The 27,921-nt window shown below is 36.7% G+C and overlaps 6 protein-coding genes and 1 long non-coding RNA gene across 12 annotated transcripts; 3 read left to right on the forward strand and 4 right to left on the reverse strand.

Moving 5' to 3' along the window:
* Nucleotides 1–814: 814 nt before the first annotated feature.
* On the reverse strand, nucleotides 815–2,234 carry LOC111465885. The gene is made up of 2 exons (XM_023110334.1): nucleotides 1,518–2,234; nucleotides 815–1,345 (listed from the first exon to the last, which is right to left on the reverse strand). The coding sequence occupies exons 1-2, from the start codon at nucleotides 1,948–1,950 to the stop codon at nucleotides 1,155–1,157; spliced, it is 624 nt and encodes a 207-aa protein (XP_022966102.1). The 5' UTR covers nucleotides 1,951–2,234; the 3' UTR covers nucleotides 815–1,154.
* LOC111465906 lies at nucleotides 1,060–8,450 on the forward strand. Of its 4 annotated transcripts, none has more exons than XR_002714305.1 (6): nucleotides 1,060–1,146; nucleotides 2,888–3,007; nucleotides 3,083–3,177; nucleotides 5,044–5,279; nucleotides 7,297–7,434; nucleotides 7,747–8,450. It is a non-coding gene; the product is annotated as an uncharacterized LOC111465906 (long non-coding RNA). The 4 variants fall into 4 exon arrangements; XR_002714304.1 differs by having other exon boundaries at nucleotides 3,098–3,177; XR_002714306.1 differs by lacking the exons at nucleotides 7,297–7,434; nucleotides 7,747–8,450 and adding an exon at nucleotides 6,673–6,763 and having other exon boundaries at nucleotides 3,098–3,177.
* On the reverse strand, nucleotides 6,161–8,235 carry LOC111465894 (protein LATERAL ORGAN BOUNDARIES-like). 2 transcript variants are annotated; one of them, XM_023110356.1, is made up of 2 exons: nucleotides 8,099–8,235; nucleotides 6,161–7,068 (listed from the first exon to the last, which is right to left on the reverse strand). In XM_023110356.1, the coding sequence occupies exon 2, from the start codon at nucleotides 7,066–7,068 to the stop codon at nucleotides 6,499–6,501; it is 570 nt and encodes a 189-aa protein (XP_022966124.1). In that variant the 5' UTR covers nucleotides 8,099–8,235; the 3' UTR covers nucleotides 6,161–6,498. The 2 variants fall into 2 exon arrangements, with proteins under 2 accessions (XP_022966124.1, XP_022966115.1); XM_023110347.1 differs by having other exon boundaries at nucleotides 6,162–7,072; nucleotides 8,099–8,229.
* Nucleotides 8,451–10,178: 1,728 nt separating the features above from the next.
* LOC111499822 lies at nucleotides 10,179–11,406 on the forward strand. Its single transcript, XM_023151516.1, has one exon. The coding sequence runs from the start codon at nucleotides 10,396–10,398 to the stop codon at nucleotides 11,194–11,196; it is 801 nt and encodes a 266-aa protein (XP_023007284.1). The 5' UTR covers nucleotides 10,179–10,395; the 3' UTR covers nucleotides 11,197–11,406.
* A 346-nt stretch (nucleotides 11,407–11,752) lies between these two features.
* Nucleotides 11,753–15,085, reverse strand: LOC111499812 (histone deacetylase 6-like). The gene is made up of 6 exons (XM_023151504.1): nucleotides 14,434–15,085; nucleotides 13,577–14,017; nucleotides 13,349–13,491; nucleotides 13,038–13,125; nucleotides 12,799–12,926; nucleotides 11,753–12,105 (listed from the first exon to the last, which is right to left on the reverse strand). The coding sequence occupies exons 1-6, from the start codon at nucleotides 14,974–14,976 to the stop codon at nucleotides 12,051–12,053; spliced, it is 1,398 nt and encodes a 465-aa protein (XP_023007272.1). The 5' UTR covers nucleotides 14,977–15,085; the 3' UTR covers nucleotides 11,753–12,050.
* A 2,199-nt stretch (nucleotides 15,086–17,284) lies between these two features.
* LOC111472325 (transcription repressor MYB5-like) lies at nucleotides 17,285–19,173 on the forward strand. Its single transcript, XM_023117992.1, has 3 exons — nucleotides 17,285–17,733; nucleotides 17,862–17,991; nucleotides 18,075–19,173. The coding sequence occupies exons 1-3, from the start codon at nucleotides 17,601–17,603 to the stop codon at nucleotides 18,841–18,843; spliced, it is 1,032 nt and encodes a 343-aa protein (XP_022973760.1). The 5' UTR covers nucleotides 17,285–17,600; the 3' UTR covers nucleotides 18,844–19,173.
* Nucleotides 19,174–20,302: 1,129 nt separating this feature from the next.
* On the reverse strand, nucleotides 20,303–26,333 carry LOC111497663 (copper methylamine oxidase-like). 2 transcript variants are annotated; one of them, XM_023148531.1, is made up of 12 exons: nucleotides 25,757–26,333; nucleotides 24,648–24,757; nucleotides 24,237–24,542; nucleotides 23,822–23,934; nucleotides 23,392–23,722; nucleotides 23,056–23,271; nucleotides 22,705–22,941; nucleotides 22,030–22,215; nucleotides 21,555–21,695; nucleotides 20,959–21,227; nucleotides 20,748–20,829; nucleotides 20,303–20,648 (listed from the first exon to the last, which is right to left on the reverse strand). In XM_023148531.1, the coding sequence occupies exons 1-12, from the start codon at nucleotides 25,998–26,000 to the stop codon at nucleotides 20,514–20,516; spliced, it is 2,370 nt and encodes a 789-aa protein (XP_023004299.1). In that variant the 5' UTR covers nucleotides 26,001–26,333; the 3' UTR covers nucleotides 20,303–20,513. The 2 variants fall into 2 exon arrangements, with proteins under 2 accessions (XP_023004299.1, XP_023004308.1); XM_023148540.1 differs by lacking the exon at nucleotides 25,757–26,333 and adding an exon at nucleotides 24,905–25,257.
* Between the last annotated feature and the right edge of the window lie 1,588 nt (nucleotides 26,334–27,921).

The following is a 27,921-nucleotide window of genomic DNA, read 5'->3' on the forward strand; positions in this document are numbered from 1 at the left end:
TTGAAGGTTTGCACTCATGATCTCATGTGGAGAAATCATGAACGAGACTAAGAGTCATATATATACCTTTTAAGGTAAGAAATCTCGAGGGAAAAAGAAGGCGATTGAATACTCAGTCATTTTAAAATAAGGGTGAAATAATGATAACAAAATCTTATTTTAAAAAATGATTTACCATATTTACAAATAAAACCTAGTTTACAATCTATTATAATTACCCAAAACTGAACGACTTTTGGCGCGAAGCCTCGATACCCTTACTCGAGGCATCCATTTTGGCGATTTCAGAACGTTTCTTCTCTCATGATGGTCGATAAAATACAGCCAGCGACGCAAGCAATTTCGAACGCGATGCATCCTTCGATGGCCGAGGGCTTGCTTTGGTAGTTTCATTTTCCTCCAGCGATTTGGTTTGCAGATCTGGTGAAACGAAGGTGAGTTTGGTTTAGACTAGATGTCCAAAATAACTATTGCTATGCTATTTACGGATGGATTTTAACATTTATGTTAACAGCGATTAGAGTGCATATGATTCAGATGACATTAGCATAAGTTGAAGCATTTCTCCTATTGATCCTAAGAATTAAGTTGGCCTCATAAATTTTTGCACGAAGAGAAATATGATTCATATGTTACAAGGTTGGGCACCAAAATGGATTCGTGGACGATATTGGTAGAGCCATAGTTTCACCTTTCTAGTTCAGATCTTGCAAGTACATAGTCATTATTGTTCTATAAGTTAGATTTTCATGTGTGATAGATTGTTGATATTGAGTAGAACTTGACCAATAGTTATCATCATATTGTAAATTTGAATCGAGAGAAATTAAGCTATCACTAAATTTCAATGAGAACATTTGATGCGCCATTTTTTCTTCCTGTCAGGATAAGCCCCTTTTTTCTCTTTTTTTTTGGAACTTTCTCAACATTGCAGTCTATAGAACAAAAAAGTTTACCTATTGGACCATCCCAACGAAATGATTATGAAAGTAACAGTTGGGTTGAAATTAAGGGTGGGGGTGCAAAACTAATAGCTTCCTGGATGCATTTGCTTCTAGTAACACTTTCAATTGGCTTTTCATTGGAACTTCTGTTTTCGTGCTCCTTACTTCACTGGCAGGCTACTTACAAACACAGCTATGGAAGGTGTCTATCTATTTTTCCTTCTTACTGGTCATAATTCTTAAGCTTTGCCTCAGTATGTCAATTTCTGTGACTCTCTTGTATTTTTCTTGCTCCATTGAAGCCACTTGTTCTTTGAGGGCCTTTATGGTCTCCTCCTTTGCTAGCAATTCCGTTTGTAGTGCTTCTGTTCTCTCGTTCGCTCCCCAGTACAATCCATCTCCTATCAAAGCAAGTATTGAGTGCCTGTTAGTGATCCGATCAAAAATCGAATGTGCTCGACTTACCTTAAATTCTCAACTCAAACCTAGTTTAATTGGTTAAGACATATATCATCACCTTAAAACGAGAGACTATAAAATTTAGAAACAAAAGGAAATTTAGAATGGGCATACCATTATGTGTTCTCTGAATTAGGTCATCGAGCTCAATCTTGATAGCGTGATAAAGTTGCTTCCATTTCTCAATGGCTTCATCTCTGCGTGCTCTTTCCTGTTGTACCTGCTCAAAGATGGTATTTGGAGTTCTTTCAATCTCCCATGCTGTTGCAGTCTTCTCTCCAAAATTTCCCTCTTCAATCTCTGTCATCCTCTCTTTTACCCTCTTCCTCAGCATCTTCACCTCCTCTCTGAGTTTCTTCTTCTCTGTTTTCCAATCTGCTTCCTTAAATGCAAACACCACCATGTCCTTTTCATGGGCTTTGACCTCTTTATCCATCTCAGACATTACTCCTCTCACTTCCTCCCTAAGCAGCCTTATCTTTTCTTTCAATCCTCCAACATCATCATCACAAATATTGCTCCCACCCTTGCTTGAGCACACACCCATCTTAGTGAAGCCTTTGCTTCCTCAGCCTTTCTGGGTTGCCGAGTGAGTTTTCAAGCTGGTCTTAGAGAAAGAAATTGAGGGACAAAGATGTGTTTGATGTGAACTCTGACCAAAAGCTCTTCCATAAGAGAGCTGCATTTGAGGTATCTATATTGGCTACGCTTATCCCCTGCTCTTACTTAGCTAGCTCTCTCAGAGTTAATGATTAGTGGAAATGTCTATGAGACTCGTGAACGGCTGTCATTGTATGATTTTATACATGAAAAAACAGGGAGATTTGACCTGTGACCCCATTGGAATTAAGAATCTGATATGTGTTAACTCACATGAGAAAGTTTTACAAAAAACTTAATCACGCTCATATTATTGGGTAACTTTAGGTAGATTTCTGGCACTTCGTAAGAGGGCCTACAAGCTTTGAAACTTGGAAAAAGTATTAATAGTGGTGTTGTACTTGGACATTTTTTCTTTTCTTTTTATTTTTAATTCTTTCTACGCATATTGCATGACAGGTAAGTTTCTCTTGTCCACACATATCATAGCCGATGGACACTTCGTTTGAACTTTTTCTCATGTTTATTTTAGCAAAATTCAATTTATTAAGTGCTCTATTCGAACATTAAAGATTCGAGTCTCCACTTTAACGTATCATTGAACTTGAAAGAAATAACTAGAATTTCTTTTAGTTTAGACGATTCTTCCGAAAAAAAACTCTCATTCCTTTGCTCACACTTTTTAGAGACTGGAAAATTCTGCGTTACCAACTTCTGCATCAAATGGGAATGAGTTGGTAAAAGAATAGATTGGTTAAATGGTAAATACTAAACACAGTAACTTAGAGTAGAATGGGCATACATTTCGGAGGCTAAATAACGACAAATTTGAATTGGAATGGTTACCGACAAACCATGAAAGATTAGGTTTAATTTTGTCATAGGATTCCTTGGCTGAAAACGACTGCACTGATGGTGAGATGGAACCAAACTTCCACTCAAGAATGCATTTTGAGCTTCTTTCCGGCGACCTGCTGTGATGGCTACGTGTTTGCCTTAAACTGGTAAGAGTAAATTTCTTAGTTTCAAAATTGCTTAATTTTCAACCGGACCCATAAATTCTTAAAGTAATTAATTAGTTCATTTTGGCGTAGCGATGAGGGCTGTGTGTGGTGGCCAACTTACAGTGACAAAAAGAAAAAGTAAATGGTGCCCCCCGTCGCACAAACAACAGGTACTTGTTCATTATAATTGTTCTTGTTAGTTAATGCCTTACACCCATGTGATACTAAATTCCAAGACGAATAAATATTTTGTATATGAGATTTGATTTTGATATGTATATATATTTATATTTGTGTGTGTATGTTATATATTTTCTGTGTGGGTGTGAATCACTAAAATTTCCCTGAGATCAAGATAGAGGTCTATGTGTATCCTCCTCTATCCTTAGCTTCAGAGTTAGTTGAATCTTATCACAATTTGGTAGGACTTAAGAGACTTGCCTTTTTTTCTAAGTTCAATAATTACGCATGGAATCCATGAGTATTATACGGTTTGAAAAACTATCTACATTTATTATTTGTTAGAAAAAAATTAATATAGTATGAGATTAAAAAAATAAAATAGTATACCCTTCAATGTTGTTTAAAAGGATAAAGTCTACCATAGTATTAGGAATTTTTCTAAATTAAATAGTGAATGTTTGAGACAGTAACAAGTATCTTGTTCATGACTAAGGAATATTCATCTACCTTTAATTTGAAAGATTTTAGAGCTTATATGCTCCTTTCTAAGGTGGATGTACTTTTTGGAAGTTGCTTAAAAAGTTTGACTTCTAGAGCCGTTGCTATAGGTGTAAGGAGAATTAATAACCATCTTTTATAGTCATTTTGGAAGCGTCTAAAAGTTATTTTCTTTTTAATCAATAGTTTTATACGCTTTATTTATCATTAAACAATAAAACAATATGATTAACCTTATCCGGTTGAAGAATGATGTAATAGATTAACTAAATATATATATATATATATATCTTAATTGAATCGTATCAAGGTATGTATACCAATAATGTAGATAAAATAGCTACACATTATGTCTTTGTATATACTAATATTTATAATATGAGCTAAATTCTTAAAAAAAAAAAAAAAAAGCGAGAGGTTCTTCGTTATATTAATCATTATTTTCTCGGAATACATGGATATCAACATGGTTCATATGCACACTGACACAATAGTTATTACATATTTTATTTGACAAAAGTGAAAACTTTCAAACAACATTTTTGTCGATGATCTATTTACCTCATTTCTAAAGAGAAAAGTATGTGAAATTCTATGCTGTTTAATTTTAAATTTTAATATTATTGTTGTAGATTTAATCTAATAAAATATAAATGTAATTACGAAGTTAGTTAAGTATTAGACAAATAATGTAGACAAAATTGTTATGCATCTCATCTTGTCGCATATATACTCGTATTTATAATCTTTCTCCATAGAAAGTGTGAACTTAGATGACTTTTGTTTTGTTGATAAATGATAGAAGATGCAGTTAGATAAAGGTAGGAAGATTTGGACGTGTGAAACAAAATTTCACCAAATTTTAAAACTGAAAAAAATTTGAAAATTAAGTGGGAATCTTGATTAAAACCCCATAAATATGGGAAAATGTGAGCCATTTTGTTACAGAACTCTTAATTACAATTTTCCTTAATGATGGAAGGAACAAGAGGCCCAATGGTTAGCCCAAAATGGCTACTTCTTTGGGCTCAATATCTTTTTAGTTTGTATAAAAGAATATTGAAAATGATAGTATAATATTTTGCACAATCTCTAATTAAGAGTTGTTTAGTGTTAATAATACCATTTTTTTTTTTTTTTTGTTATAGTTTGATTCTTTTTAGTCATTTACTAATAATCAATACGATCCATTACACATTTCCTAATTTGGAAATGGGAAAATTTAAACAAAAAAATATTGGGAAAAAGATGAAGAAGAATGGTTGTGGTGGGGTCAAAAATAGGAGGAAAGGGAGGGTCTGGTGATATTTGTCCTTATATGATGAAAGGCTTATGAAGTTTCTGCCAAATTTCAGCTTCTGTTTACTTCTTCACCACGTCTCTCCCCATCTGTCTGCAGACTACAAGATTATTAAGATTACTACAGTTTCACTCACAAATCCCAAACCCCAAACTTCTGAACCCAAACAGTGCCCTTTTCTCACTTCAAAATCAAATACTATACTCCTTAGAAGAAACCATCTCGGACGATGGAGTATGAACAAATTAGGGCTCTTCTCCGAAACCCAGAAAGCCATTCAGAGAGGAATCAGTAAGGCTCCTCCTTTTTTTTTTTTTTTTTTTTTTTTTTTTTTTTTTTTTTTTTTNTTTTTTTTTTGTTTTTTTTTTTTTTTTTTTTTTTTTTTTTTTTTTTTTTTTTTTTTTTTTTTTTTTTTTTTTTGGTACTTTTATTATTCATTATATTTGTTTTCATTTGTCAGTATTACTTTCATGAATCCCATGCAGAAAGAAGGTTTCATTAATACACAAACAAAAAAGAAAACTCTGATCAGCCCGAGGATGAAACATAATAATAAAGAACAAAACAGAGAGTACAGAAGGAAGAGAAACTTTTACTGTGAATATGAGTAGTGTAGGGTTTTTACTGCAAAGTCTGGGACTTGTGATGGGGAGATGAAAACAGTAAAAAGGCAGGTGAAGAAATTGAAATATAAAAAGAAACTGAAAACCCCATCCACGGGAAATTTCTTTTTCTTTTTCGTTTCAAATCCTTCCTTTCACAACCCTCCTCCAGTTTTCAAAACTTTGCCATAACATAGAGGCTCATTTGTTAGGTGGCAAAGGTTGGGGCTGCTTCAAGCATTTCTCTTTATACCTCTTTTTCTCAATCAAATAAATAGCTAAAAACCTTATCATTTAGCTAAAATTGTTATTGACATTTGACAATTACAAAAGAAAAGCTTACCTGGTCCTCTCAAAAGAAAGTAGAAAGAAAAGGAAGGAGAGAATATTACATAGGGTTAAAAATAGGACGACTAAGCTACACATAGATGCACACATATATATATATATTGAATATATAAATACACAAGGCTAAGAGAATCTGCTTTTTTAAGAACACTCAACAAAAATGAGATAAAAATATTGTTTTTTTTTTTTTTCCTTTTCTTTTCATTTATTCTTAAGCATAAACAATGGCAATACAAAATTATTGATACAATAATAAGCTAAAAGAGCTCTCTTGAAAATGAACCTCACACGATAATAAACATTAATGTTGCTAGCTTCATGCAAAGCAACCTTATTTACGCCCTCATAATTTAAAACATAAACTCATACGAAATTGCTTAGGATTTTAAATGGACAAATTTTGGGATTTTAGAAACCAAATCATCTAGCTAGAAAAACCCATCACATATATATATATATATATATATATTATATATATATATGAGGAAGTGACTTGCGAGAGAAGAGAGAAGTTTTTCACTCAACCCTAAAAGGGTTGAGAGGTTTTGGAAAAGCTATCTTCAAATATTGTCATCCCTTCCCCCTTCATTGATGTTATTTCCAGAAGAGTTTTCATTCCAAGGAAGTGGATAGCCCATAGGGAAAGCAGGAGGATGTTGATTATAATATCCACTTGATGACCCTTCATTCCCAAGAATTCTTGTATGATACTGATCCAAAGCCCTCGGGCGTAGGGCGGGGATTGGCTGAACCACATGACTCGCTCCACCATCAGGGATCTCGTTGTATGCATACCGAATTAGGTCAACATTCGCAGCGTCGAGTTCCTTTTGGAGCCTATGGATTTGCCTTTGGAGGAAGGAGATGGCTCCAATGCAACCGTAGACCGGGTCTCGGACTCGAGCCTCGGCCTCGTAGGCAAGAGAGTTCACTGCATCCTCTCTTTGGTGAGGCAGAAGCTCATTGAGCAGCTTTGTGACATTGCTTGCCCCAAAGATCTTGTGGACATTGGCAAACTTTTGAGGCTCTTCTGGTGGGAAATAAGGAGCAAAAATGCAATCTGGCATGCATTTTCTTCTCAAGAACTTGCAAGCAGCACATGGAGAGTTGTAACAACTTGATGATGCCATCTTCCTTAACCAAATCAAAGTAAGAACATCAATATCAATAATCATTGCTATCTTTCGCGTTCTTCAATTATAATATCTTCAAAACCTTTGCTTCTTTTGTTTATATGTCATTCTATGTGTGAAGAGTAAATAAAAGTAAGGGAATTTCTAGAACAAGTCAGATGAAATTCAGAAGAAAGTAATTGAGAATTTTTGGTAGCTGATCCCAAGTTTCATTTATGTGCGCAGAATCAAAGATCCAAACCTTCTATCTGTCTGTCACGCGCGTGCGCACTCACACAAAACTCTCCCATGGACAGACACTCGTACAACTCCCTAATCAAATTTGCAGACAAACATCTTCTGCTATATCTGCCTAATTTGCAGGTATAATATTTATATATATATTTTTACTGTTCTTCCCATCTTCAACCCTAACTATCCATCTCTTTTGCTCCAACCCTCCACTAAATCTCAACTAGTTAAAATGTATATTCTCGAGATTGGAGGTTCAAATCCAATCAGTATAAAAGAAGTAGTTAGATTCCTTCGATTGGACCCTAATTTGTTTTCCAAGAATGAATTGTGATTCTTTCTTCTTCCATTACCTAGATTTTTTTTGAAGCAGCTGGTTGCATATACTTTCTATATTTTTATTTGTCCTTTTCTCTCTCTTTCTGATCTTTTTTGTTTTCAAAGTGTAAACTGAGAAGAAAGCAGAAGGTTGCGTGCAGCTACAAAGAAAGGCTTCACATTTCTGCAATCAGGTGAAGAAGATGAGACATGACTGATGAACAAAGTAAAGTCGTCACTATATATATATATAATAACACAATGGACAAGAAAGAAAGAGCCCTAAATAAGCTCTACTAGCCAATGTTCGTCAAAGGGTCTAGATTAATTTCTCTGTTTAGCCTTTTTCTTACCTATGGGGATAATATATATAATATAAAAAATATAGCTACATAAACTTACCTCTGTTGTGTGATCTAGGTCATTTCCTTTTCCTTAGAATCAATTAAAAACAACAAAAAAAGGAAGTCCCTTTTACCTTTCCAGAGAGAGAGAGAGAGAGGTAGAGATATAAAACCCTTCTTCCTTTCCCTTTGATAAACCAAAGTTACGAGTCACAGAGCTCTGCAAAGCTGTGTGATGAAGCTGAAGCAAAACCCTAGGTGGAGCAAGAAGATGAAGAAAGAAAGAGAGAGATAGAGAAATTTAGGGTTGCATTGAGTGGAGGATAGATGGGAAAGAGTATATTTAGTGGATGGGAAGAAGCAGGGAGAAGAGAATGGAGGCAAAAGACAAGGATAATAATAAATGGTGGGTACACTAACTAAAGAATGACTATGACCCTGCATCCAATAATATTATCAGAGATGTGGGATTGTCTCCCTTTTTTTATTCCTCTTTCTTTTATTCTCATGCACTCCATTACACTCATAGCTCTACCATTTTATGTGTATTTTCAGTACTCCTATACATTCCCCTCTCTTCATATTAGACACTCCCCTCTCTTCATATCTACTCTCAATTCATCAGCATACCCTCTCTTGGACCAAAAATGAATGTTTATACAGCGTTTTGAGTACGAGTGAGAGTGAAAATACTCCAACTTTACCTGAATTTTAGGTTAAGACTGAGTTTTTAGTTCTAATATCATATGCCCCCCCTTGTTTGTGTTTATATGATGATCCATCATGAAATTGTAACTGGTTTTTGAATCTTCTCCTTGGCTTGGCGTGATTATTGTAAACAGTTCCACAGAATCGTTGTTGTTCATTAGATTCTCGAGGAACTACTTCATTTATCGTTCTGTCAGTAGTTCAAGTAGAATTCGACCAATTAAGACATATATGAGATTAGAAGTACAGATCCTTATTAGTTCGTTAAATCGTCATTTAATGGCCTTGGATCCCACCATCTTGGCGGTGTTAAGGAAATGAAGATCATGTTAGAATTAGGTTTAGGGTTTTAGGGTGATGTGGGTGTCCAGGCGGGCTCTCCTGGAAAAGTGTAGTAGAGGGAGGTGGGTTTGTAGAAGTGATGAGTGAGAGTGGCAGAGGCTGTGGGGTCTCTTTTCTTTTTCTTTCTTTCTAATGTTCACTCCAATATTGAAAAATATATGTGGATGGGTTACTCCCTTCCCTTTCTTTCATGCCTTCCAATTATTTTAATGCTCTCCACCCCGTAAACGGTTCGACTTATTCATTCAATACTCGAGTTCATATTTTATAGATTGACAGATGGATAGTACGATTCTAAGTTTCTTTTTTTTGTTTTTTCATACATTTTCTATCGAGCTAGTGTAACATGGGAATTATTATTACAAAATAATAGGAAAGTAATATTATATTTTAATTAAGGTTGATTAGGTTTAATGTAAATCTTAAATCATATTGCTTTATGGCTCCGTAGCAATCAGTTGTCCGTACGTGGATCCCATCGAATAGTTGATATTTTGAAGGAGAGTCATCGGGCTTAACCTAGTTTTAAAAAGAGACCCTAATGGCTAATGCTAGGCAAGTAAGCCCAAAGTCATATGAGTGTAGGCCCAATGAGGGCCCACCAGACAAGATTCTGATTCTTATTCCATGGTGGAACCTAATCATCCATCTATCACTCCTATATGTTCTTTGACAGATAGGCAATAAGCCCTTTTATAAAGTTCTATCTTTTTCGTGAGAATTTTGAAACCGGTAGCGTTTTTTTTAGTTCAACAATATAAGTCGTGGGAGTTTAAATAAAATTTTTGACATTTTAGTTAGATTATATAAGGCCTATCGATGTCTACCTCTTGTTTCAATCTCGATCTCTACAAAAAAATTTCATTTATTTTTATGATAATTGAAATGATCAATTTTCTCTATTTTTGAATATATATTTTTAAAAATATATTCATTTTAAACAACTTTTCAGTGACCCACTCCATTTTTCAATATAATTTTTATTTAAATAAAAGTTTTGATATATATACATTATATATATAAAAGTTTTGATAAACTAATGTAAGCAATGCATTTAATTCAAACTAACTCATTCATTATTAAGGATTAAGAGAAGTGAATGAGAGTGGAAAGTTGACGAGAGATTACAGAAAAAGGCATTTGAATGATACATGAACTTACTTGTGAAAGACAACATCTTTAATCAAAACAGAACGTGAATGCCATTAATTACACTATATACTCACTTTGAACATGAGGCCACACCGCTCTCATTCATTCAACTCACAGTTCTATACCAATTTGTGTTCACAATTCAAGATATATTCAAAACAAACAAAGAAAAAAAAATGGAAAAAAAGTAAATGAAGAGTCAGATCATACCTCCAAGTTTTGATCCAAAATGAAGGAGCTATCCTTCTTTCTCTTCAAGAACTCTCTGGCTGCAAAGATGAGAAAAGGCTTCAGAACTTTCTGCAATGGCGACGGCTCCACCTCCACGCTCAACCAACACAAAACCAACCAGGATCCCTTCCCTGCCTCGCCCAACATGCCCTGCACACAAAACCAGCCAACCTTGGAGGAGATGATTCTTCAGCTGGAGCTGGAGGAGGAGACGGCAAGAAGGACTAAACTCTGCAACTACGATGAGATGCGAGGCAGGATGTCCTGCGTAAACAACTCGGATATCTTACGCTCTGCACAGAATGCCTTGAATCAGTACCCTCGGTTTTCCCTCGATGGAAAGGATGCAATGTATAGATCTTCATTTAGGGATGCTGCTGAAAAGGGTGGGAGGAAATCAGTTTGCTGTGAGTATGCTCTCAGAGGGAGAATTCATGAGAACGAGTTCAATTTGACGTTAGAGACAGCCTTGCGGTTGCCATCGACAATCGCTGGAGAGAGTGTCGTGTGGCGCAAACCAGGAGTTGTAGCCAAGTTGATGGGTCTCGAGGCGATGCCGACACCGGTGAATGCTGAATGTGGCGCAGCGAAGTTGAGCTCTATTTTGAAGAAACAGAGTCTAAGGAAGAGAGCTGGTTATAAGAGGCATGAAAAGGAGAGGAGATTTTGCATGGACTATTCGGGTTCTGATGGCACTATAACTGGCAGGCTAAGCTCTTGCAGTTCAAACAATGGGCGCTATATTGTGAAGCCAATTGCGACAGAATCAGCAGCATGGAAAGCCAGGCATTTTCTATAGGCTTCGCTTTTTTATCTTACTTTCTTTTTCCCTCCTTTCATTACATGTCCTCCAAATAAAGGCTAAGATACAGATGGGACGGATATTGAATAGAAGAACAGTGGTAGCATCTCCAAGGCTAGCAGAAAACACCTATAATTTCAAGGAATCTTGCAGAGCCTTTTGCCAATGTTTTACCTTATTCTTAGTAGCTCTAGTTTCTTTACATCACTGAATCATGATCCATAATGACCAAGACAAAGTTTCAAGTTTTTCTTTGCCCCCAACTTAAAAACTAAGCTAACCACTCCTAGTTTTGGGTTGAGGTCGAGCTGGGTCAGTCGGTGTGTCTATCAGGTGGACACCAGCACAGCTAGGTTCAATGATGTTGGTGAGGTGAGATGGAGTGTTGTGCAAGGTAAGGCTGCTGTTTGAAAAGGGCGATTAGTGTTGAGCAATGCAGACGTTGGCAAGGGGACAACATTACAGCAAAGTAGGCAATAATGTCGAAAAAACACACATCCAGCAAAGTAGGCATAATCATTCAGCAAATGTACGCAGTTAAAGTGTAAGGTGATGAGAACTTTTAATTATGAACAGTATATTTCATAAACACCAGAGAATAACACCAAGTTTATAGCAACTCCAAAATATTTGTACAAAAGTCTCCGATGTAAATGCCCTTGATTCCTGTTTACGTATTCCTTGTGTGTACAAATTCTAAATTTCATGTCGAGAAAATAATATTATCGGTATGTTCCAATGCCTAATCAAAAGACAAAACCCAGGCTTTAAGAACTATGACTTGATCCTAAGTGTCTCTTACGAAACTGGTGAGACTTCTAGGTCGTCGAGAAATCTACACATAGTATTTGTCAACGAGGTTGATGGTCCATGTTCTTATCTTCCTCCATACCATCTACTTCATCCCTGCATCACGTGTACTGATATTCAGATATTAAAGCCAAGTTCTTTGCAAAAATTGAAAAGCCACAATATAGCACAAGATACATGCAGTACACCACAAGATATATGTAGTACACCATCTTTAGAATTTAATATCAAGTGCTGAGACACACTCATTGTGAGATCCTACATCGATCGGGGAGGAGAACAAATCATTCTTTATAAGGGTGTGGAAAAACCTCTCCCTAGTAGATGCGCTTTAAAAACCTTCCGGGAAGCCTAAAAGGAAAAGTCCAGTGAGGACAATATCTGCTAACGGTAGACTTTGACTGTTAAAAATGGTATCAGAGCCAAACAATGGGTGATGTGTCAGTAAGGAGGTTGAGCCCTGAAAGAAGACGAACACGAGGCAGTGTGCCAGGGCACCGAAAGGGGTGGGGATTGGGGGTCCCACATCGATTGGAGAAGGGAACAGGTGCCAACGAAGACGCTGAGCCATGAAGGGGGTGGATTGTGAGATCCCACGTCGGTTGGGGAGGAGAATGAAACATTATTTATAAAGGTGTGGAAACCTCTTCCTAGCAGACACGTTTTAAAAACCTTGAGGGGAAGCCCTAAGAGGACAATATTTGCTAGCCGTGGGCTTGGGCAATTACACTCCTCCTCCCCAGCAACAGTAAAATAGTGCAAGAAAGTAACTAGAGCTTAAGCCTTTACCTCGTCAGATTATTTACACCAGGCCCTTCACTGTTATTTGGTCGCTTTCTGTTTTCTTCAGCATCAGAATCATAATCCTCACCATTCCAGATGCGGCGTTTGGGTCTACGTTCCATGTTCTCTTCCACCTGACATCCAAAGAAACCAACATGAATCTCAAGAGAGAAAAAGAAACTACAAAAAAAACTGAAATTATGAAGCAATGTGCAGGGTAAAGTATGGTTCAGGTTGTTTGTCACCTCTTCTGGAACTTCTGAGGAAGGAGTCATCTGGAAAGGTACACTGGGGGCATGTGGGAGTCGAGAGAGTTGCTCCAGCAGGGTGTTCCTAGAATAAGTGATACAGGAGGCAACTTATCTATATTAAAATTTTCAGTAAGACAGCACAAAAGCATAGAAGTTCTTAATATATAAAATGAATGAGCAAGAAATGATCTATCCTCGTAAACACGGGTTATCTGTTGCTCACACTATTTCTGCTAACAGAACGGAGCTAAGTTTACGATGTTCATATGAAAGGAGCATCAAACCAACACAAAGTCACAAGTCACCTTATCTTTTCCATGTCTTTAGGGGAATTTAGATTCTCCATGTTGGATGGTTCTATATGAAGAGTATAATCAGGTCCAAAATACTCGAAATACTCGTTGTAAGGCAATTTGTTGTCTGGTTCAACTCCAACAGCAACTGCTGTCTGCTGACACAAAACCCCCCGCTCGTAACGAAGTATCTTAACCACAAGAATGTAAAATTAAATACACAAGGAAGACCAGACAGACCTCGTAACACCAACAGCGAGCGACATTGCGGATAGTATATCCTCCTCCGCCTAACACCATTAAAGGAACGTTAAACGACCTCAAGAAACGAAGACAATCTGCATGGCCCTTCACAGATAAGTTGAAGCACCCCAACCTATCACCAGCTAATGAATCAGCTCCACATTGGAGTACAACCGCATCAGGCTGATACACCTCCATAACTTTCTGAATGAGTGGCCTAAACAGACCACGAAAACTGTCATCATCCATCCCATCATTTAGGGGGACATTAAGGGCATAGTTTTTACCAGACCCTACTCCAACATCCTTAATGTGCCCTGTCCCAGGAAAAAAATCCCCAAATTTATGAAAGGAGACCGTCATTACTCTGTCAGTAGTATAAAATGCCTCCTCCACGCCATCACCATGATGGACGTCAATGTCAATGTATAGTACACGCTGCACAATGATATTTAGCAACTTAGAAAGTGGAAGCACAGCTGAGGCTAGCTAAAGCTTTAACAGGACGATCTTATGCGTTGGTCAAAAATATTGAAGAGAATTTTCTTCACTCGGCCAATTCACATTTAATTCCACATCGCAAACAACAAATCGTACTCGAAATTCAAGAAAAAAAAAATGAAGTAAATGTGTAATCCAGCAACCACAAACTCTTCATTTGTAAAGCAGACTTCTTCAAGCAAAAAAATTCAGTCGGCCAAATCACAGCAAGTCCCTCATTGCTAAACAATCAACCATACTCGAAGTGCAAGAAAATAAACTAAAAAAACTCAAAACTTGGAAAAGTATATAACTCGAAGAACTAAGTATCCAGCACAGTTGCCCAAAACTAAAGCTTAAGAGAACACAATTACCTTGTGATACTTCAGCAGCTCAAGGATGCCCAATACAATATCATTGACGTAACAGAAACCGGAGGCCTCAGACTTCTTAGCGTGATGAAGCCCACCAGCCCAATTGATAGCAATATCAGCATCGCCACGATTGAGCTTGACGGCAGCACCAATGGAACCGCCAGCAGAGGCCTGGCAGAAGCCGAATAAGCCATCAAAAACAGGGCAGTCCTCACCAACATTAAAGCGCTTGAGATAGCGAGAGAAGGAGTGATCTGACAGCGTTTCGGGCGACACGGAGGCGAGGAAATCGACATAGTCATCGGAGTGGAATCTCTGGATATCCTCCGTACCGGCAGGGTAAGGCCGGTTGATCTCCATCCGACGGTGGAGGCCGTAGTGAACGATGAGGTTATGGGCCATGCGAATACGGTGAGGTTTCATCGGATGACCTTGGCCGTAATAGTAATCACCAATTGTGGGCTCATAGAAGTAGGTCACTCGACGTTTCCGGCCGTCAGGACCTGACGGAAGTGAAGCGCCACCGTAAGTATCATCCGCCATAGCCACCCTCTCTTCGCCGCCGCCCGGTCGACGACTCCACTTGCGGATTGAAGAAGAGAGAAAACACAGAGAATTGAGACGAAGAACCTGCAACAACCAACAGCCGATTGAGTTCAGCGAAAACTCGGACAACAGGCGTGAGTAAACCAGTTTAAATATGGGCCGGATCAATACGTTCAAAGCCTCAAAATCGGCCCAAACTGTAGCCCATGATTCTTAATGCATAATAGACTAATGGGCCTTCAACGAGAAGGCCCACAAGATAAAGAAACTCATAAGGCCCATATAAAGTTTGGGCTGGGCTCAAACAAGAAGTCAAGTTTGGGCCCCCTGAAAAGTCAGAGCTTCAAGAGTTCGAACCAGCGTGAGATATATTAGGATTTTTATTTTATTTTTTGTTTGGGGAAAAAGCTTTTATAGTGATTTGAAAATGAAGGCATTTGGTTGTGAAGGCAAAGTAATTTAAAGCCTCGACTTTGATTGGAAAATGTGGGGATTAGTTACACCCTAAAAGGCCAATAGATTCTTTACCTATTTTTTAAGTCACCTTACTCCAATTATATGATAAGATATATATTTATATAAATATTTCGCTCATATTAATTAAAAAAATATCTTTAAAATTAAAATAATTTATAGCTAATTAAATCGGTGAGCAGCTTGAAGATTACTCATTTAAGTAAATGGTATGGACTTCTAAAATTTATAAATTAAATGCTTTTTTAAATTATGACGATGTTCAATTTCTTCTATGAACATTTTGATTGTAAAAATTAAAAAAAAAAATTAAAGGAAAAAGGGTTACTGATTAAAATTATGCTTAAGGGTTTTCAAAATCATGATATACTTTTCATGATTGGTACAGCTTTTAATTATATCAGATGATTAATTGAGTTTTAATCAAGTTTAAATTTTACATTCTTTATATTTTTTGTAATTATAGGAAAATATACACATTAAATAACCCCGAAATTAATTTTTTTAAGCAACTTTCTTTTTCCCTTTTTAAAAAATTAAAATATCGAGTTTTGCGGGCGATAATTTTATAATAAATGATTTCTCATAAATCTCCAAAAAAAATAAAAAAATAATTATTGAAACAATTAATGCTGGAATATATTGTACGTGTATATAACATTTATATTCCGACAGGTTATTTTTCACGTGTGATCCACGATTTTCGTGGCCCCATAATCACTGCGTTTATTTATTATATGCTATATAATTCTAATTTTGGAAAATAAAATCTTCAACTCTCTTCACTCTATTTATTTGTTTATTAATACTTAGGTGCATAATTAATTTATATATTGTTATTTTATCTAAAAATAAAACAAATCCTTAACTTCTCTATATGATTATATTAATATAAGATGAGTGAACGAGGCAATGGATAATGGGCAGAATACAATCACGTATTCTGACCGTTGGATGCGAATACTCTGGGAGGGTCATAGTCGAAAGTCATATGAAAGGAGAGAGGATGATTGGAGTAAAATATTGGAAGTGATGTAGTAGCGGAGCAGGGAATGATTGCTATCGAAAAGACCGACAGAAAATGTAGAGAGCAGGGCGGCCGTACACGAGTGGTGGGCTGTGATTCGTGAATGAAGAGAGAGAACATTTATTTTTTAATGAATTTCTCTCTTCCACGTGGCAGTCTCAGAGACCATCACCAGACCTCCAACCAATCATTGAGTTTGAAGCTTCGTTGTAATTTCTTGTACCACCAGGTGTTCAGAAATTTTCCATCTATTGTTTGCCACGTGTTTTACGTGGGTCCCCCTTTTTTCTCAAGCGAATAAGTAAAAGTAATTTTATTTATTTTTTGGAATGCAATATTTTTGTGATTTGTTAGAAAATAAATAAATAAGTGGAAAATGATTAATGTATATTAAATGTTAGAAGTCAAAATTGAAAAATAGAGGAGGGTGGGCCCAGGATCGATTGATGTAACAGTGTCGGTCGGCTCCATTTCATAATTAATAATTTATATAGTTTTAAATTTATTCTTAAAAAAAGAATTAAACAAAAAAACATGTTTTTTTAAATCGTTTTGCACTGCTAATACTAGCTGGCACGCATTGAGTCACTGACGACTACTTGGTGGCTCGTTTTTCTGGCTTCCCTTTTGCTATTTCATCTTTGACTATCGGACGACATGTCGGCCGGTCACGATAGGAACGAGACAGCTTATTTTTCCAATGCATTCATCTCACTGAAATAAACTTGTTTTAAAACGTCTAACATGTTAGGGAGAGAGTAATTATGGTTTGTTGGAGATTAGAAGAGTGATTAAATGATTAAGAGGGACTGAGGAAGAAAGAAGGTTTATGAATGAGTTGATATGTTAGAAAGCGAAGGAAGTGAGAAATGTGCAAAAGAGAAGGGCAGAATTGCGTAAAACCCACTTGATTGCTTTTTTGTTTGAGTGGTTAACTTAAAGTGTAAGTATGATTTAGAATGGTAAGTATGATTAGAGTGGAGTGATTTGGGCAACTCCTAATCCAAAACCAGGTAAACAAAATATATAACTTCAAATCAAACTTATAACCCCCACTGCCACTCTCCCTCTGTAGACTTCCAAATTCCTCTGTTTTTCCTTTTGCTTTTTCCGCTTTCTGATGGGACGCAATTCGTGTTGCTTGAAGTCTAAACTCCGCAAAGGCCTCTGGTCGCCCGAGGAAGATGAAAAGCTCTTCAATTACATTGCCACGTTCGGCGTCGGCTGCTGGAGCTCTGTCCCTAAGCTCGCCGGTACGTCCTGCTTTTCATCTCCTTACAACAGAGCGAAACTCGAACCCTTTACAGCTTTTCTCTCTGATTTGGTTCTTCCATTTCTGGGGTTTGATCGGTTTTTCTTACTGTTTGATTGATTTTTGCAGGGTTGGAAAGGTGTGGGAAGAGTTGTAGGCTGAGATGGATAAACTACTTGAGGCCTGATTTGAAGAGAGGGATGTTTTCACAGCAGGAGGAGGATCTCATTATCAGTCTCCATGAAGTTTTAGGCAACAGGTGGATAAGAATTTCAAATCACGCACCAAAATGGATCTTTCCGCCTCTGTTTTTTGAACATTTTTTATGTGGGATTTTTGCAGGTGGGCTCAGATTGCAGCTCAATTACCAGGAAGAACAGACAATGAGATTAAGAACTTTTGGAATTCATGTCTGAAAAAGAAGCTGATGAAGCAAGGAATCGACCCGGCAACCCACAAGCCATTGGAGGAGAATATGGAAGGCATGCAAGATCAGAAGCCAAGAATGGAAGCAGCGCCTCATCATCTTCATGGGAATATTTCCAACCTCACCATCTCTTCAAATGACTCAAATCATCACTACAAACAAACAGAACACTCATCGCAGCACTTTGTAAACAATATTGAATTCGACTCTCTCAGCTCATACTTTGGTGCTCCAATTCAACACCAGTCCAACATCAGATCATGTGACCAAAACTATTTGTACTTAGATTCAAGTTTTGGGATGCCAAGTTATTCGAGTTCTGAACACGGGAACACGTCAAGAACAGATTTTTCAGAGAATTCAGCATCTGGGTTGAGCTCATTCTTGATGAATGAAGTGAAAGAGAGCTCAAGCAATAGCTCAGTGGTGAGCAACTATTCAGGGTTCCATGGGAAGCTGAACAATGGGGGATTTTCACGGGAAGCTGAGAACAAACTGGAGAGTTTGTTTCAGTTTCAGACAAATGAAGTGAAAAACATGGAATTGATGAAGGGAAGTTCTTCAAGGGAAGAAACAAAGATGATTCAAACTCAAAATAACTCATCAAATTTTGGAAGCTATCCCTTAATGTCAATGTCAGAAAACGCAGGAGGGGGGAGCTTTGGAGCGTTCCATCAGATATGAAATGTAAATTCTTCCACCAGAGATGGCATTTCAGTAATTTTTATTTTGGGTTTTTTTTGTTTTGTGAACAGTCAGATTGTTGATAGTGAAAGAGGGTTTCCCATTTGATGAGATTGAGTGAGTGAAAAGAAAACTAAACCATATTGCTTATGCTTCATATTGTTGTAATAAGAATGAATACAAGCGATAATGGGTTGTTTTCCATTCCACACAAACAGTATGTGTTGGTTAGTTGTGGAGTTAGGAGGAGTATGAGGCCCTCCAAAAGGTGTAATACTTGGTTTGTATTGTATGATCCATAATTGGAGAGAGGGAGGAGATTCTGCTGTACGTTCCGTTTTGATTCTCTGGGTACACTACAGACACCTGCTGCTACCTCAATTAAAAGTAGGAGAGAGAGAAGAGAGAGAAAGAGTATGTTTCAACTCCGATGTTGATCTTGTGTCAATTTTCATGGGGTTTGTTGTCCAAGATAGAGATGAATCGTAACTTAAACAAACTGAAGTGGACATGATGGTATTATTATGGGTTGTGATTCGTTGAATCAAGAGGGAAAAAAATGGGTGCGAGAACCAACCGCAGGTACTACAATTTGGGTTGGACAAGATGGAACTGCTAATTGTTCTTTTCAATAATAACCAATCAAATCAAACCGACCCCCTCCCTCTCTTTTCAACACACACACAACTTTTGCTACGTCATATGAATGATTGATTATGTTTTTGATTCAAATTTTTTGAAGGTCAACTGAAATACAAGATTACAAGCAAGCAAAATCATATGCTCTGCTAAACTGTTTTTCATGTAAGCCTTTTGAGTCTTCAAAAAGGTTTCTCTGCCAATTTGGTCAAATTCATCCATCCAACCACCCAATTGGATGCAAACTTTTTTGGGTAATAAATTAAGTGTGCCGACAAGAAGATAGTCTAAATATGAGTCAGTAAGGAAAGGCACTAAAAGAGAGAGTTCTATTTGACAGTGACTTTAACTAACAGTGATGGTGTCCTTAACTTTAGGGAAAAGCCTCTGCCTTTTTCGGCCTTCTCCTTCTTATCTTATATGTAAAGCTTCACAAATTTTCAAGGACTGTTAAATCAAATTGTTTGCTGTAATCAAGGAGCCACTGATTACGCAACAAATATAATGATGGTGGTGTGTGTGGCTGGCTGGCTGCTCCTTCAAATTCCCCCGAAAGTTAAATGGCAAAGTTGAAGAAAAGTTACACCATCCATCCATCCATCCTAATTAAGATTTGACTTTAATTGACAAGGCAAAGGGGTGCCTGCTGTGCCCTTGTTTGAACAATCATGGAGATCAAAGAAAAGGAAAGAAAATCCTGAGTGATATCAATCTTTGAAGGATAGATATTCCTTGTATGGGTTTATGCAGGCAGAGAAAACAAGAAGAGGGGTACGTGTTTTGCCTGCCGCCATAGAAAAACAGGACACCTCACACAAACTTTCAACAAAACAACTAGACTTTATAGGTAGATGCGATTACTGTCAACATCACAATATGCATACATATTGATAACGTTCAAGTGTTTAGAAAACTAGACATTAACAAGGGGAAGGGGAAGGGGAAGGGGAAGGGGAAGCAACCCACTGGACTTAAGAACGGACAATAGAATATAAAATTTTAAAGGAAAGGAGCAGTGATGATCACACAGTTTAAAGCTTCGCCATAATGGGGGCCTGAATTGGTTTCGCCACTCCATTTTCTTTAGCGTCGGCGTCTTTTGAATCTAATTCGCAAGTACTGGGCGGGACATCAACAGCAGGAGAACAGTTGAAGAACCCGTGTGGCTGCATCATCCACAAACATTACAACAAAAAGGATCAGAAAAACTATACCATAAATTGACACTAATGCTTTGCACAAGATACAGAAATAGATAGAAATACCATGAGCAAAAAGCCAATGTGATCCACAGGCATAACAGGCCAGTCTTCCAACCGAGGAACATGCGTGATCCCAAAAACATACCTGCACAAAAAGAACAGGTGAAAATAACATGACATTAAGGAAGGAATGCAAAAACATGCACAGAAAATCTTAAATAAGCAGCTGAGCTAATATGTCAATCGTGGAAACAGAAGAAGAAAGGAAACTGACCAAAGGACTATATCAGTTTCTTCCAAGGGGCGATTCTGCTTGACCCATGTAGACAATCCTTCCCCAACACGAGGATTCTGATTGGGAAACTCCCCTCCAGGAAACATCTCATCACGTGAATATTGAGTCACCCAAAGATTATGCTTCAAGAAAGAAGCTCTTCTAAGAAACTTGGCCTCTGAACCAGCTAATGGCAAACAATTTGAACCAGGCAATAGCTTGTACCCTGTTAACTGCCCAGTTCGATTAACAGTCCTAGTATTTCGCACCTGGAACAAAAGGACCAATATTTACTCGGTCACAACCGTATGATAAGACAGATTGAAATCGCCTTCTAATAATTTAGTGTCAAACTAAAAGCAATGAAGAAAATCTTAAAACTAAATAATCTTATATATCTATGTCTTCTCTACATTTGGCATGTACAAGTCTCTAGCTTCATAGATGATTTCTTTAAACATTTTTTGAAGAACAAGCCAAGAAAGTGAAAGAACAATATATAATAGAAAACATTGGTTTCCAAAAGTCTTAATGTTGTTCATGAAATTGAGTTCAATAGCCTAGAAGTATTGAGCCAGCAGAAGAATGTTCCTTACTATCCAGTGGCGAGCAGTCAAAGGACTACAATCACGCATAGCTTGCATTTCAGACTTCAGCAATGTCTCTTCAGCGTAGAAGGCATTGTTGTGGACATTGTTCTCCCCAGGTCCTTCAACTTTCAAATCCACCTCAACTACCTACGAGCATGTTAAGTGGGAAAGTCGTAATACAAGAAGAACGATGACCGATGTAGTGAAATCAACTATGTATAAGATTTTTTCACAACATTCATGGATGTAACTCATTATTGAAATACAATTGGTCTTCTCTTCTGAGTCCTAAAATCTCTGTGATCTTTCTATATTCACCAAGTTAAAAAACTGAAAATTATAATTCCATCCTACATTATTTGATAGAAAACTAATACGACACTAGCTTGAATGATTGAATCCAAAAGCCATTAGATATCTTTTTACCATTAGCGAATTTGGTATATATACACTCGGCAACTTTCCAAGGTTAAAGACGCACCTGATTGAAAGCTTCACCAGGCTTGCAATCAACGGCCATGTCCATACGAGCAACAAAGAAGTGTTGGTGCACTGGGGCATACAAACCTGGTGCAATCATTGTGCCATACTTTCGATATTCACCAGGTTGTAAGGCTCCTAGACTGAGAATTCCAGTTAATTTGACTTCAGCTTCAATTTTCCCATCCTGTAATATCATTTACATATCAGCAAACCTCCACTAACGAAAAAAATCAAGAAAGAGCGTTGGTAGAGAAAATGTCAAGAGACTAAAAATAGAAACTTTGTACTGATATCTATTGCCTAGCATCTGAAATCACAAACAAAATTCATGTACATATAATTCCCGTAGAAACAATTTTTATACATTCTTTAGCTATATGAAAAGTTGGCTGTCCCAAGCAGGTTAAATTTTTAAAGCACCGGGGAAAATTAGAATCATTACTAATCCAGGGTGTTCTTATGCCCAGAACAAAGGGCGTTCATTTTCCCAACTTGAGGAAAACAACATTTTGTGGGGTGTTTCCCGATTCTATATTTCATGGTCACGAGCAGTATATTTAAGGTTATCTGTTTAAACATAAAGCTAAAATCATATTCGAGAATGCTATTGAAGGAATTTTGCAAGACTTGGTCAGTACCAATTTTGAAAGAGAAAGAAATGCCTTCAACTTACCTGATAGAAGTGCCAAAAGAATCCATACTCATAATTAGCCACAGTACAAATGAAGGACACAGTAAGCCGCCTAGATCTTCTAACTTCTGCCAATCCTGTCCTCCAGTCTTGATGCTTCCACAAAATTCCATGATCCTCTTCATGCATACACACACAATTTTCAATTGTTTCGACGCCACCAGTGAAATTTGTGAAGTGAGCATCAAAGTACTTGATGTAACCCAGACAATCACATCCCTGTGACAATGATTTATTAACATTTAATTGGATTGGATCAAGAAGACACTGCTATAGCTTGATCACGTGATATGACTGCGGAGCAAAAATTATAAAAAAAAAAAAAATTCAAACCTTCTTCAGAGAATGCGCATTTTTGCCCAGTCCATCCTCTCCTGCATCAAAAGCATTCTTTCTATAATGTGGATCATTTGGGTCTCCATATGGGACGACCATTTCCACAAAACTTAGTCGATGTGCTACAGGCCTTCGCCCTCTGCTGCCATCAACATAAGCTACAGAGTATATAACCAAACCCTCTCTAGGAGTGAAACCAATACGAAAATTCCACTGTCAAAAGCGAAAAGAAAAGACCCAAAAAAAAAAAAAAAAAAAAAATCAAGTCAAATTATGAACCAAGCAAAACTTATAATAATTTTTTTAAAGAAAAGAAACCCCCGTAACATCCACCTTTTGCCATTCTACAAAGTAGCCATTGACACGAAAGCTTGGACCTTCAGGCTGAACCATCTGTAAAGGCTTCAGATCACTACGATCAACACCACCTCTTGTTTCACCTGAAGTATAGTTCCTCAATGGATCAGCAGGAGGCAGTGGAACAAGCTTTCGGTCTTCAAATTCTATAACCACCATATTTTGCATATCAACTAGGACATGTATGCCCTCAACTGGGCGAGCATATCCATTTTCCATTGGGCAGTCACTTTCAGTTCTACAAAAAATAAGAGGTTTAGCAAGTCTTCGACAAGGAGCATCGACTTCACTGTGATAACCAACACACCTGCAGCAAAGAGAGATTAATCATATTAGAGACAAAGGTGTGGCAGTTGATAAACCGTGACAAATACAAATAATGAACTGGATTATTGATAATACTTGCCAAGGATCAACCATAACCAAATCCATATCTTCAATACCCCTCTTCTTCATAGCCTCTATGAATGGAGGATATTCTTTGACAATAGCCTCACATTCTGCATATTCAGCAGCATCCTAAAATAGGATGGAATGAGCAAATTAGTTTAATATCCAAGCACTCAATATCCTTGTAATTGAAAAACTATTCTGATATTATTTGTAAATGAAAAAAGTTGTTCATTTTTCAATCCTAACAGTTTTTCGACCCAAACAAAGCCGCAATGCAACAAACAACTATTGATATTTCACATTCAATTTAAGTGACCAGCAAAAGTAAATGTAACGATGTTTTGGAGCTTTCAAAAGGCAAATACTCCTATGATAAAGACACTATTCGTGAAAATACGTGCAGTAAATAACAGGCATTAAAAACGTACCATGGGAGGTTGAACCTCGGGAACAACTGTAGAAGATATAACTTTTCCCCTGTGATGTCCACCTCGGGTTACTGCATGAACCTCGGACAACTCAACAATCCATAGGCTTGTCTCATTTGACTTCTTATTGTAAACAGCAATCCTTGCCCTTCTTGGAGGAAGCTTTGTGGGAATAACGGGTCCTCCCTTAGTTTTAGGAAGTAAGGATGGTTGGAATGGAGGGAAAAAATATGCATCTGCCAAGGCAACAACATGTTTTTCCGGTTCCAGTAGCACCACTTCAATAAAACGCATGCTATCTCTGACCTGAAACAATGAAAATAGCTCATCACAATCACAAGCAATAATACCACAGATGCCATTATCCAAATTCAATAGCCATAAAATGGATTGCATAGTAGCAGTAACAACCTCTGGCGTGGCTCCAGCTGCCCTGACGGTTGCCACTGCAACCGAGATTTCAGCAGCTGACAGAGGATCCAGAGGATGTCTTGATTGTGCCCTCAACATAGGGGGAACAACTGTACAACCAATTAACAGAAATGCATGAGAAATCATCTACAAGAAACGCTCCTACCATCATTAAAAGGGTGGGGGAATATATTTTGTGAACAAAAGGAATCATGATCAAATCTATGGAAGATACTAACATCAATCATCTACTGTACCTTTAATTCAGACTAGAAACAGTGTATGAGATATGAGCATAGAAATTAGATCAAGAAAACGTAAGAAAAAATATAGAGCACGTATAAGTGAAAAAAACTTCGTCCTATAAAATGGACGAAATAAGGAGCTGGGAACAATCAAGGGTTAAGGAACAAATCCAGTAAGTTGTACCGTAATTTATCAATGATAAGATAAACTAGAGGATGATGCGGAAAAAAGTAGAAGCACCGAGGAAGTGGAGAAAATAAATAGTAGCTTCTAGAAAACCTTATGGTGGATGGGCAGAAAAAGAACATAAAAGTGGCTACTAAAATGTCAGATTTCACCAATCCAATTTTATCTTCCTTTGCTCAACCCATTCTTATTTCCACATGGCACCTGCATAATTGACTTTCATAAAAGGTCGTGAATTTGAGGCCATAAATGAAAAGGAAAAAGAAGGGTCCCATAAGTGGTAAATTTCGACATTTTAGACAATGTATGATAGGGTAAGCAAGTGGTAACTACGGACTCCAAAGTCGCAGAAAAGGATAATGCGAAATCCCACACGCAGTCTCTCTCCCTTCCCCCAAATGATTCAATAATAGCATACAAAACAAACGATGCTTACACCGACGGAAATATAATAAGCTCACAGTAAATGCATTTACGTTACGGAGCTCTAAACGACAAGGACATGTCGATAAAATCTCAATTTCGGCCCCCAAGGAAAAAACAATAAAATAGATCAAAGTCACGGAACGTCATATCAAGCACAGCTTTATGTCGAGATTCCAGGTCATCAATCAGGGAGATAAGCGTGAGAAGAACAAAAAATCATCGAAATACAAGAGACGGGAGAAGAAACGTGCCTTTGGTGGAAGCATTTGTGGAAGATTCAGGAATCGCATCGACAGGACGAATTAACGACGGCATGGCAACATTCTTGGTACGGCGATCGTCGGCGCGATCGTTCGAGGGCACGTTCCAATCTTGGACGGCATTGGCGGAAGCAACAAGAGGCGCAGCCTCTCGAGGAACGGAAGTAGAACCGGCACCACTCGCATGGCAACAAGCATCAGTTGAAAACGTCGCTTTTTTCGAAGCTGAGGCCATTGCAAAGGATTCTTGAGCTTGCCAATTCCGCAACAGTAAGTCTCAACACAATCCACTGACATACAGCAAGATCACTGGCACTCTGCCTTCTCTGTTTCTCCTCCACCGCCACACACAGACTCTCTTCGATGCTAACTCCTCTCAATATACCACAATCAAGAAAGCAAAAAGAATGACAGAAAAATCAAACCAGAAGAAGTAGATTCCCGTCCCGAATCCAGGGTTTCTCCAAGAAACAGATCAGAAAACCAAAACGAGACGATCTGTCAGAAGAGAGGGAAAAAAAAAAACCAGATTGAGAGCACCTGAATCAAAGAGGAGAAAAGGGGGAAAAGAGAAAATATGAACTGTTACTGACGTAGAAGGAGGGGAAATGGGCGTATTTATAGGCGTCCGTGACAGGTGGACACCACGTGCGCTCCCCTCTCGTTAGCAATTTTGATTAAAAAATAAAATAAAAATAATTAAATTAAAATTATTATTTTTACCGATAATTATGATAATGCGCATTAAAAGATTAAAATTGATAAAAGGAGCGATAGGGGCAAGCCTATTAGATAAGTGGCGCGCGAAATGGAAGAGGAAGTGATAGCTGATAGGGGCCTCAGCTTTTGCTAATAGACAAAGGAGTTCGTCATTAGGGGCATTGGGTCACCACAACAATTTTTTTTCTTTTTTTACTATTTGCATTATAAGGACATCATCTTAGAATTATCGCACTCTTGACCCTACATTTTCATGTAATTATTATGGTTTCAGGAATATTTCCTTTTAATTGTTGTTAAGATATTTTCAAGCTATGTAGCCACTAATTATCTATTTTTCTTAGCTGTCAAAGGGGTTTTAAAGTAAAATAATATTTTCACAATTTATAAGTATTGGTTTAATTTATTATTCCATAATAAATGTTTTAATTAGTTTTTAAAAAGATTATTAATGAAAAATGGGCCTGTTTTTGTACGAAGAATTTTAAATTTTTGTGTATTTTAAATAAAGTTTTAAGAAATAATGTGTAAACAAACACAATTTTAAAAAAACAAAAAAAAAATCTATTATTATTTTTTGTAAACAAATAATGTGTAAAAATAATAGTCTACAACTAATAATTATTATTATTTTTCGTTTATAGAAATACTAATTAATGTCTTATTAATCCAACAATTTTTAATTTTTTTTGTTCTGTCATCTATGAATTTTTAATTTTGGTCGTACTTTAAAAATATCATTTTGGTCCGGTTTAATTTTTTTTTTTTTTTACATTTATTTCATTTAGGCTGAATTGTAGTTGGTCTAAAAAATATAAATTTTTAAAAGTTTTATAATACCCTTAAACATTAATATATATATATATATATATATCAAAATTATGGTAGTTGGCTTGTTTTATAAATACTCTTAAACTTTATGTTTGTAAAAATAAGTTCGAAAAAATTATTACCCCCAATAATATAAACAAAAAAATTGTCTATCGACATCTCACAGATTATCTTCAAACTTTTTAATGTTACTTATAAAAGTCTGTAAGTATTTTAGAAACATGGTATCAACGAAATATATATATATATATATATATATATATATATATTTGAAATTTATAAAAAAAAAAAAAATTGTATTTTTTAAGTTTATAGAAAAGTTTAGACGTGTTTGTGAAGTTTTTTTAAAAAAAAAAAATTGTTTTTTCAAATTATAAAAAAGTTTAAAGATATTTTTAAAGTTGTTAAAAAAAATTAAAAAAAAAAAGATGTTTTTGAAGAATTCTAAAAAAAAAATAAAAGGGCAATAATGAAACTTTTGAAAACTTTATTTTTAGAATATTTTTTTAAACGTTTTTTTAGTTTAATAATATTTTTTAAATAAAATATTAACGATTAATTAAAACTTTTAAATTAATTTTTAGGCAAAAGATAAAGTTCATTAT

The sequence above is a fragment of the Cucurbita maxima genome, unplaced genomic scaffold (assembly GCF_002738345.1).
Source record: "Cucurbita maxima cultivar Rimu unplaced genomic scaffold, Cmax_1.0 Cma_Scf00002, whole genome shotgun sequence".
Lineage (NCBI taxonomy): Eukaryota > Viridiplantae > Streptophyta > Magnoliopsida > Cucurbitales > Cucurbitaceae > Cucurbita > Cucurbita maxima.

Excerpts from the sequence above, each read along its gene's own strand:
- LOC111465885 (XM_023110334.1), bottom strand. The coding sequence starts at position 1,950 with ATGGGTGTGTGCTCAAGCAAGGGTGGGAGCAATATTTGTGATGATGAT. Across the intron at positions 1,346-1,517 it reads AATTCAGAGAACACATAATG|GAGATGGATTGTACTGGGGA; the intron begins GTATGCCCATTC and ends TTGCTTTGATAG.
- LOC111465894 (XM_023110356.1), bottom strand. The coding sequence starts at position 7,068 with ATGGCATCATCAAGTTGTTACAACTCTCCATGTGCTGCTTGCAAGTTC.
- LOC111499822 (XM_023151516.1), top strand. The coding sequence starts at position 10,396 with ATGAAGGAGCTATCCTTCTTTCTCTTCAAGAACTCTCTGGCTGCAAAG.
- LOC111499812 (XM_023151504.1), bottom strand. The coding sequence starts at position 14,976 with ATGGCGGATGATACTTACGGTGGCGCTTCACTTCCGTCAGGTCCTGAC. Across the intron at positions 14,018-14,433 it reads AGCTGCTGAAGTATCACAAG|CGTGTACTATACATTGACAT; the intron begins GTAATTGTGTTC and ends ATCATTGTGCAG. Across the intron at positions 13,492-13,576 it reads CTCGCTGTTGGTGTTACGAG|ACAGCAGTTGCTGTTGGAGT; the intron begins GTCTGTCTGGTC and ends TTGTGTCAGCAG.
- LOC111472325 (XM_023117992.1), top strand. The coding sequence starts at position 17,601 with ATGGGACGCAATTCGTGTTGCTTGAAGTCTAAACTCCGCAAAGGCCTC. Across the intron at positions 17,734-17,861 it reads CTCTGTCCCTAAGCTCGCCG|GGTTGGAAAGGTGTGGGAAG; the intron begins GTACGTCCTGCT and ends TGATTTTTGCAG. Across the intron at positions 17,992-18,074 it reads CATGAAGTTTTAGGCAACAG|GTGGGCTCAGATTGCAGCTC; the intron begins GTGGATAAGAAT and ends GGATTTTTGCAG.
- LOC111497663 (XM_023148531.1), bottom strand. The coding sequence starts at position 26,000 with ATGGCCTCAGCTTCGAAAAAAGCGACGTTTTCAACTGATGCTTGTTGC. Across the intron at positions 24,758-25,756 it reads CACAAATGCTTCCACCAAAG|TTGTTCCCCCTATGTTGAGG; the intron begins GCACGTTTCTTC and ends TTGGTTGTACAG. Across the intron at positions 23,723-23,821 it reads TTGGTTATGGTTGATCCTTG|GTGTGTTGGTTATCACAGTG; the intron begins GCAAGTATTATC and ends TCTTTGCTGCAG.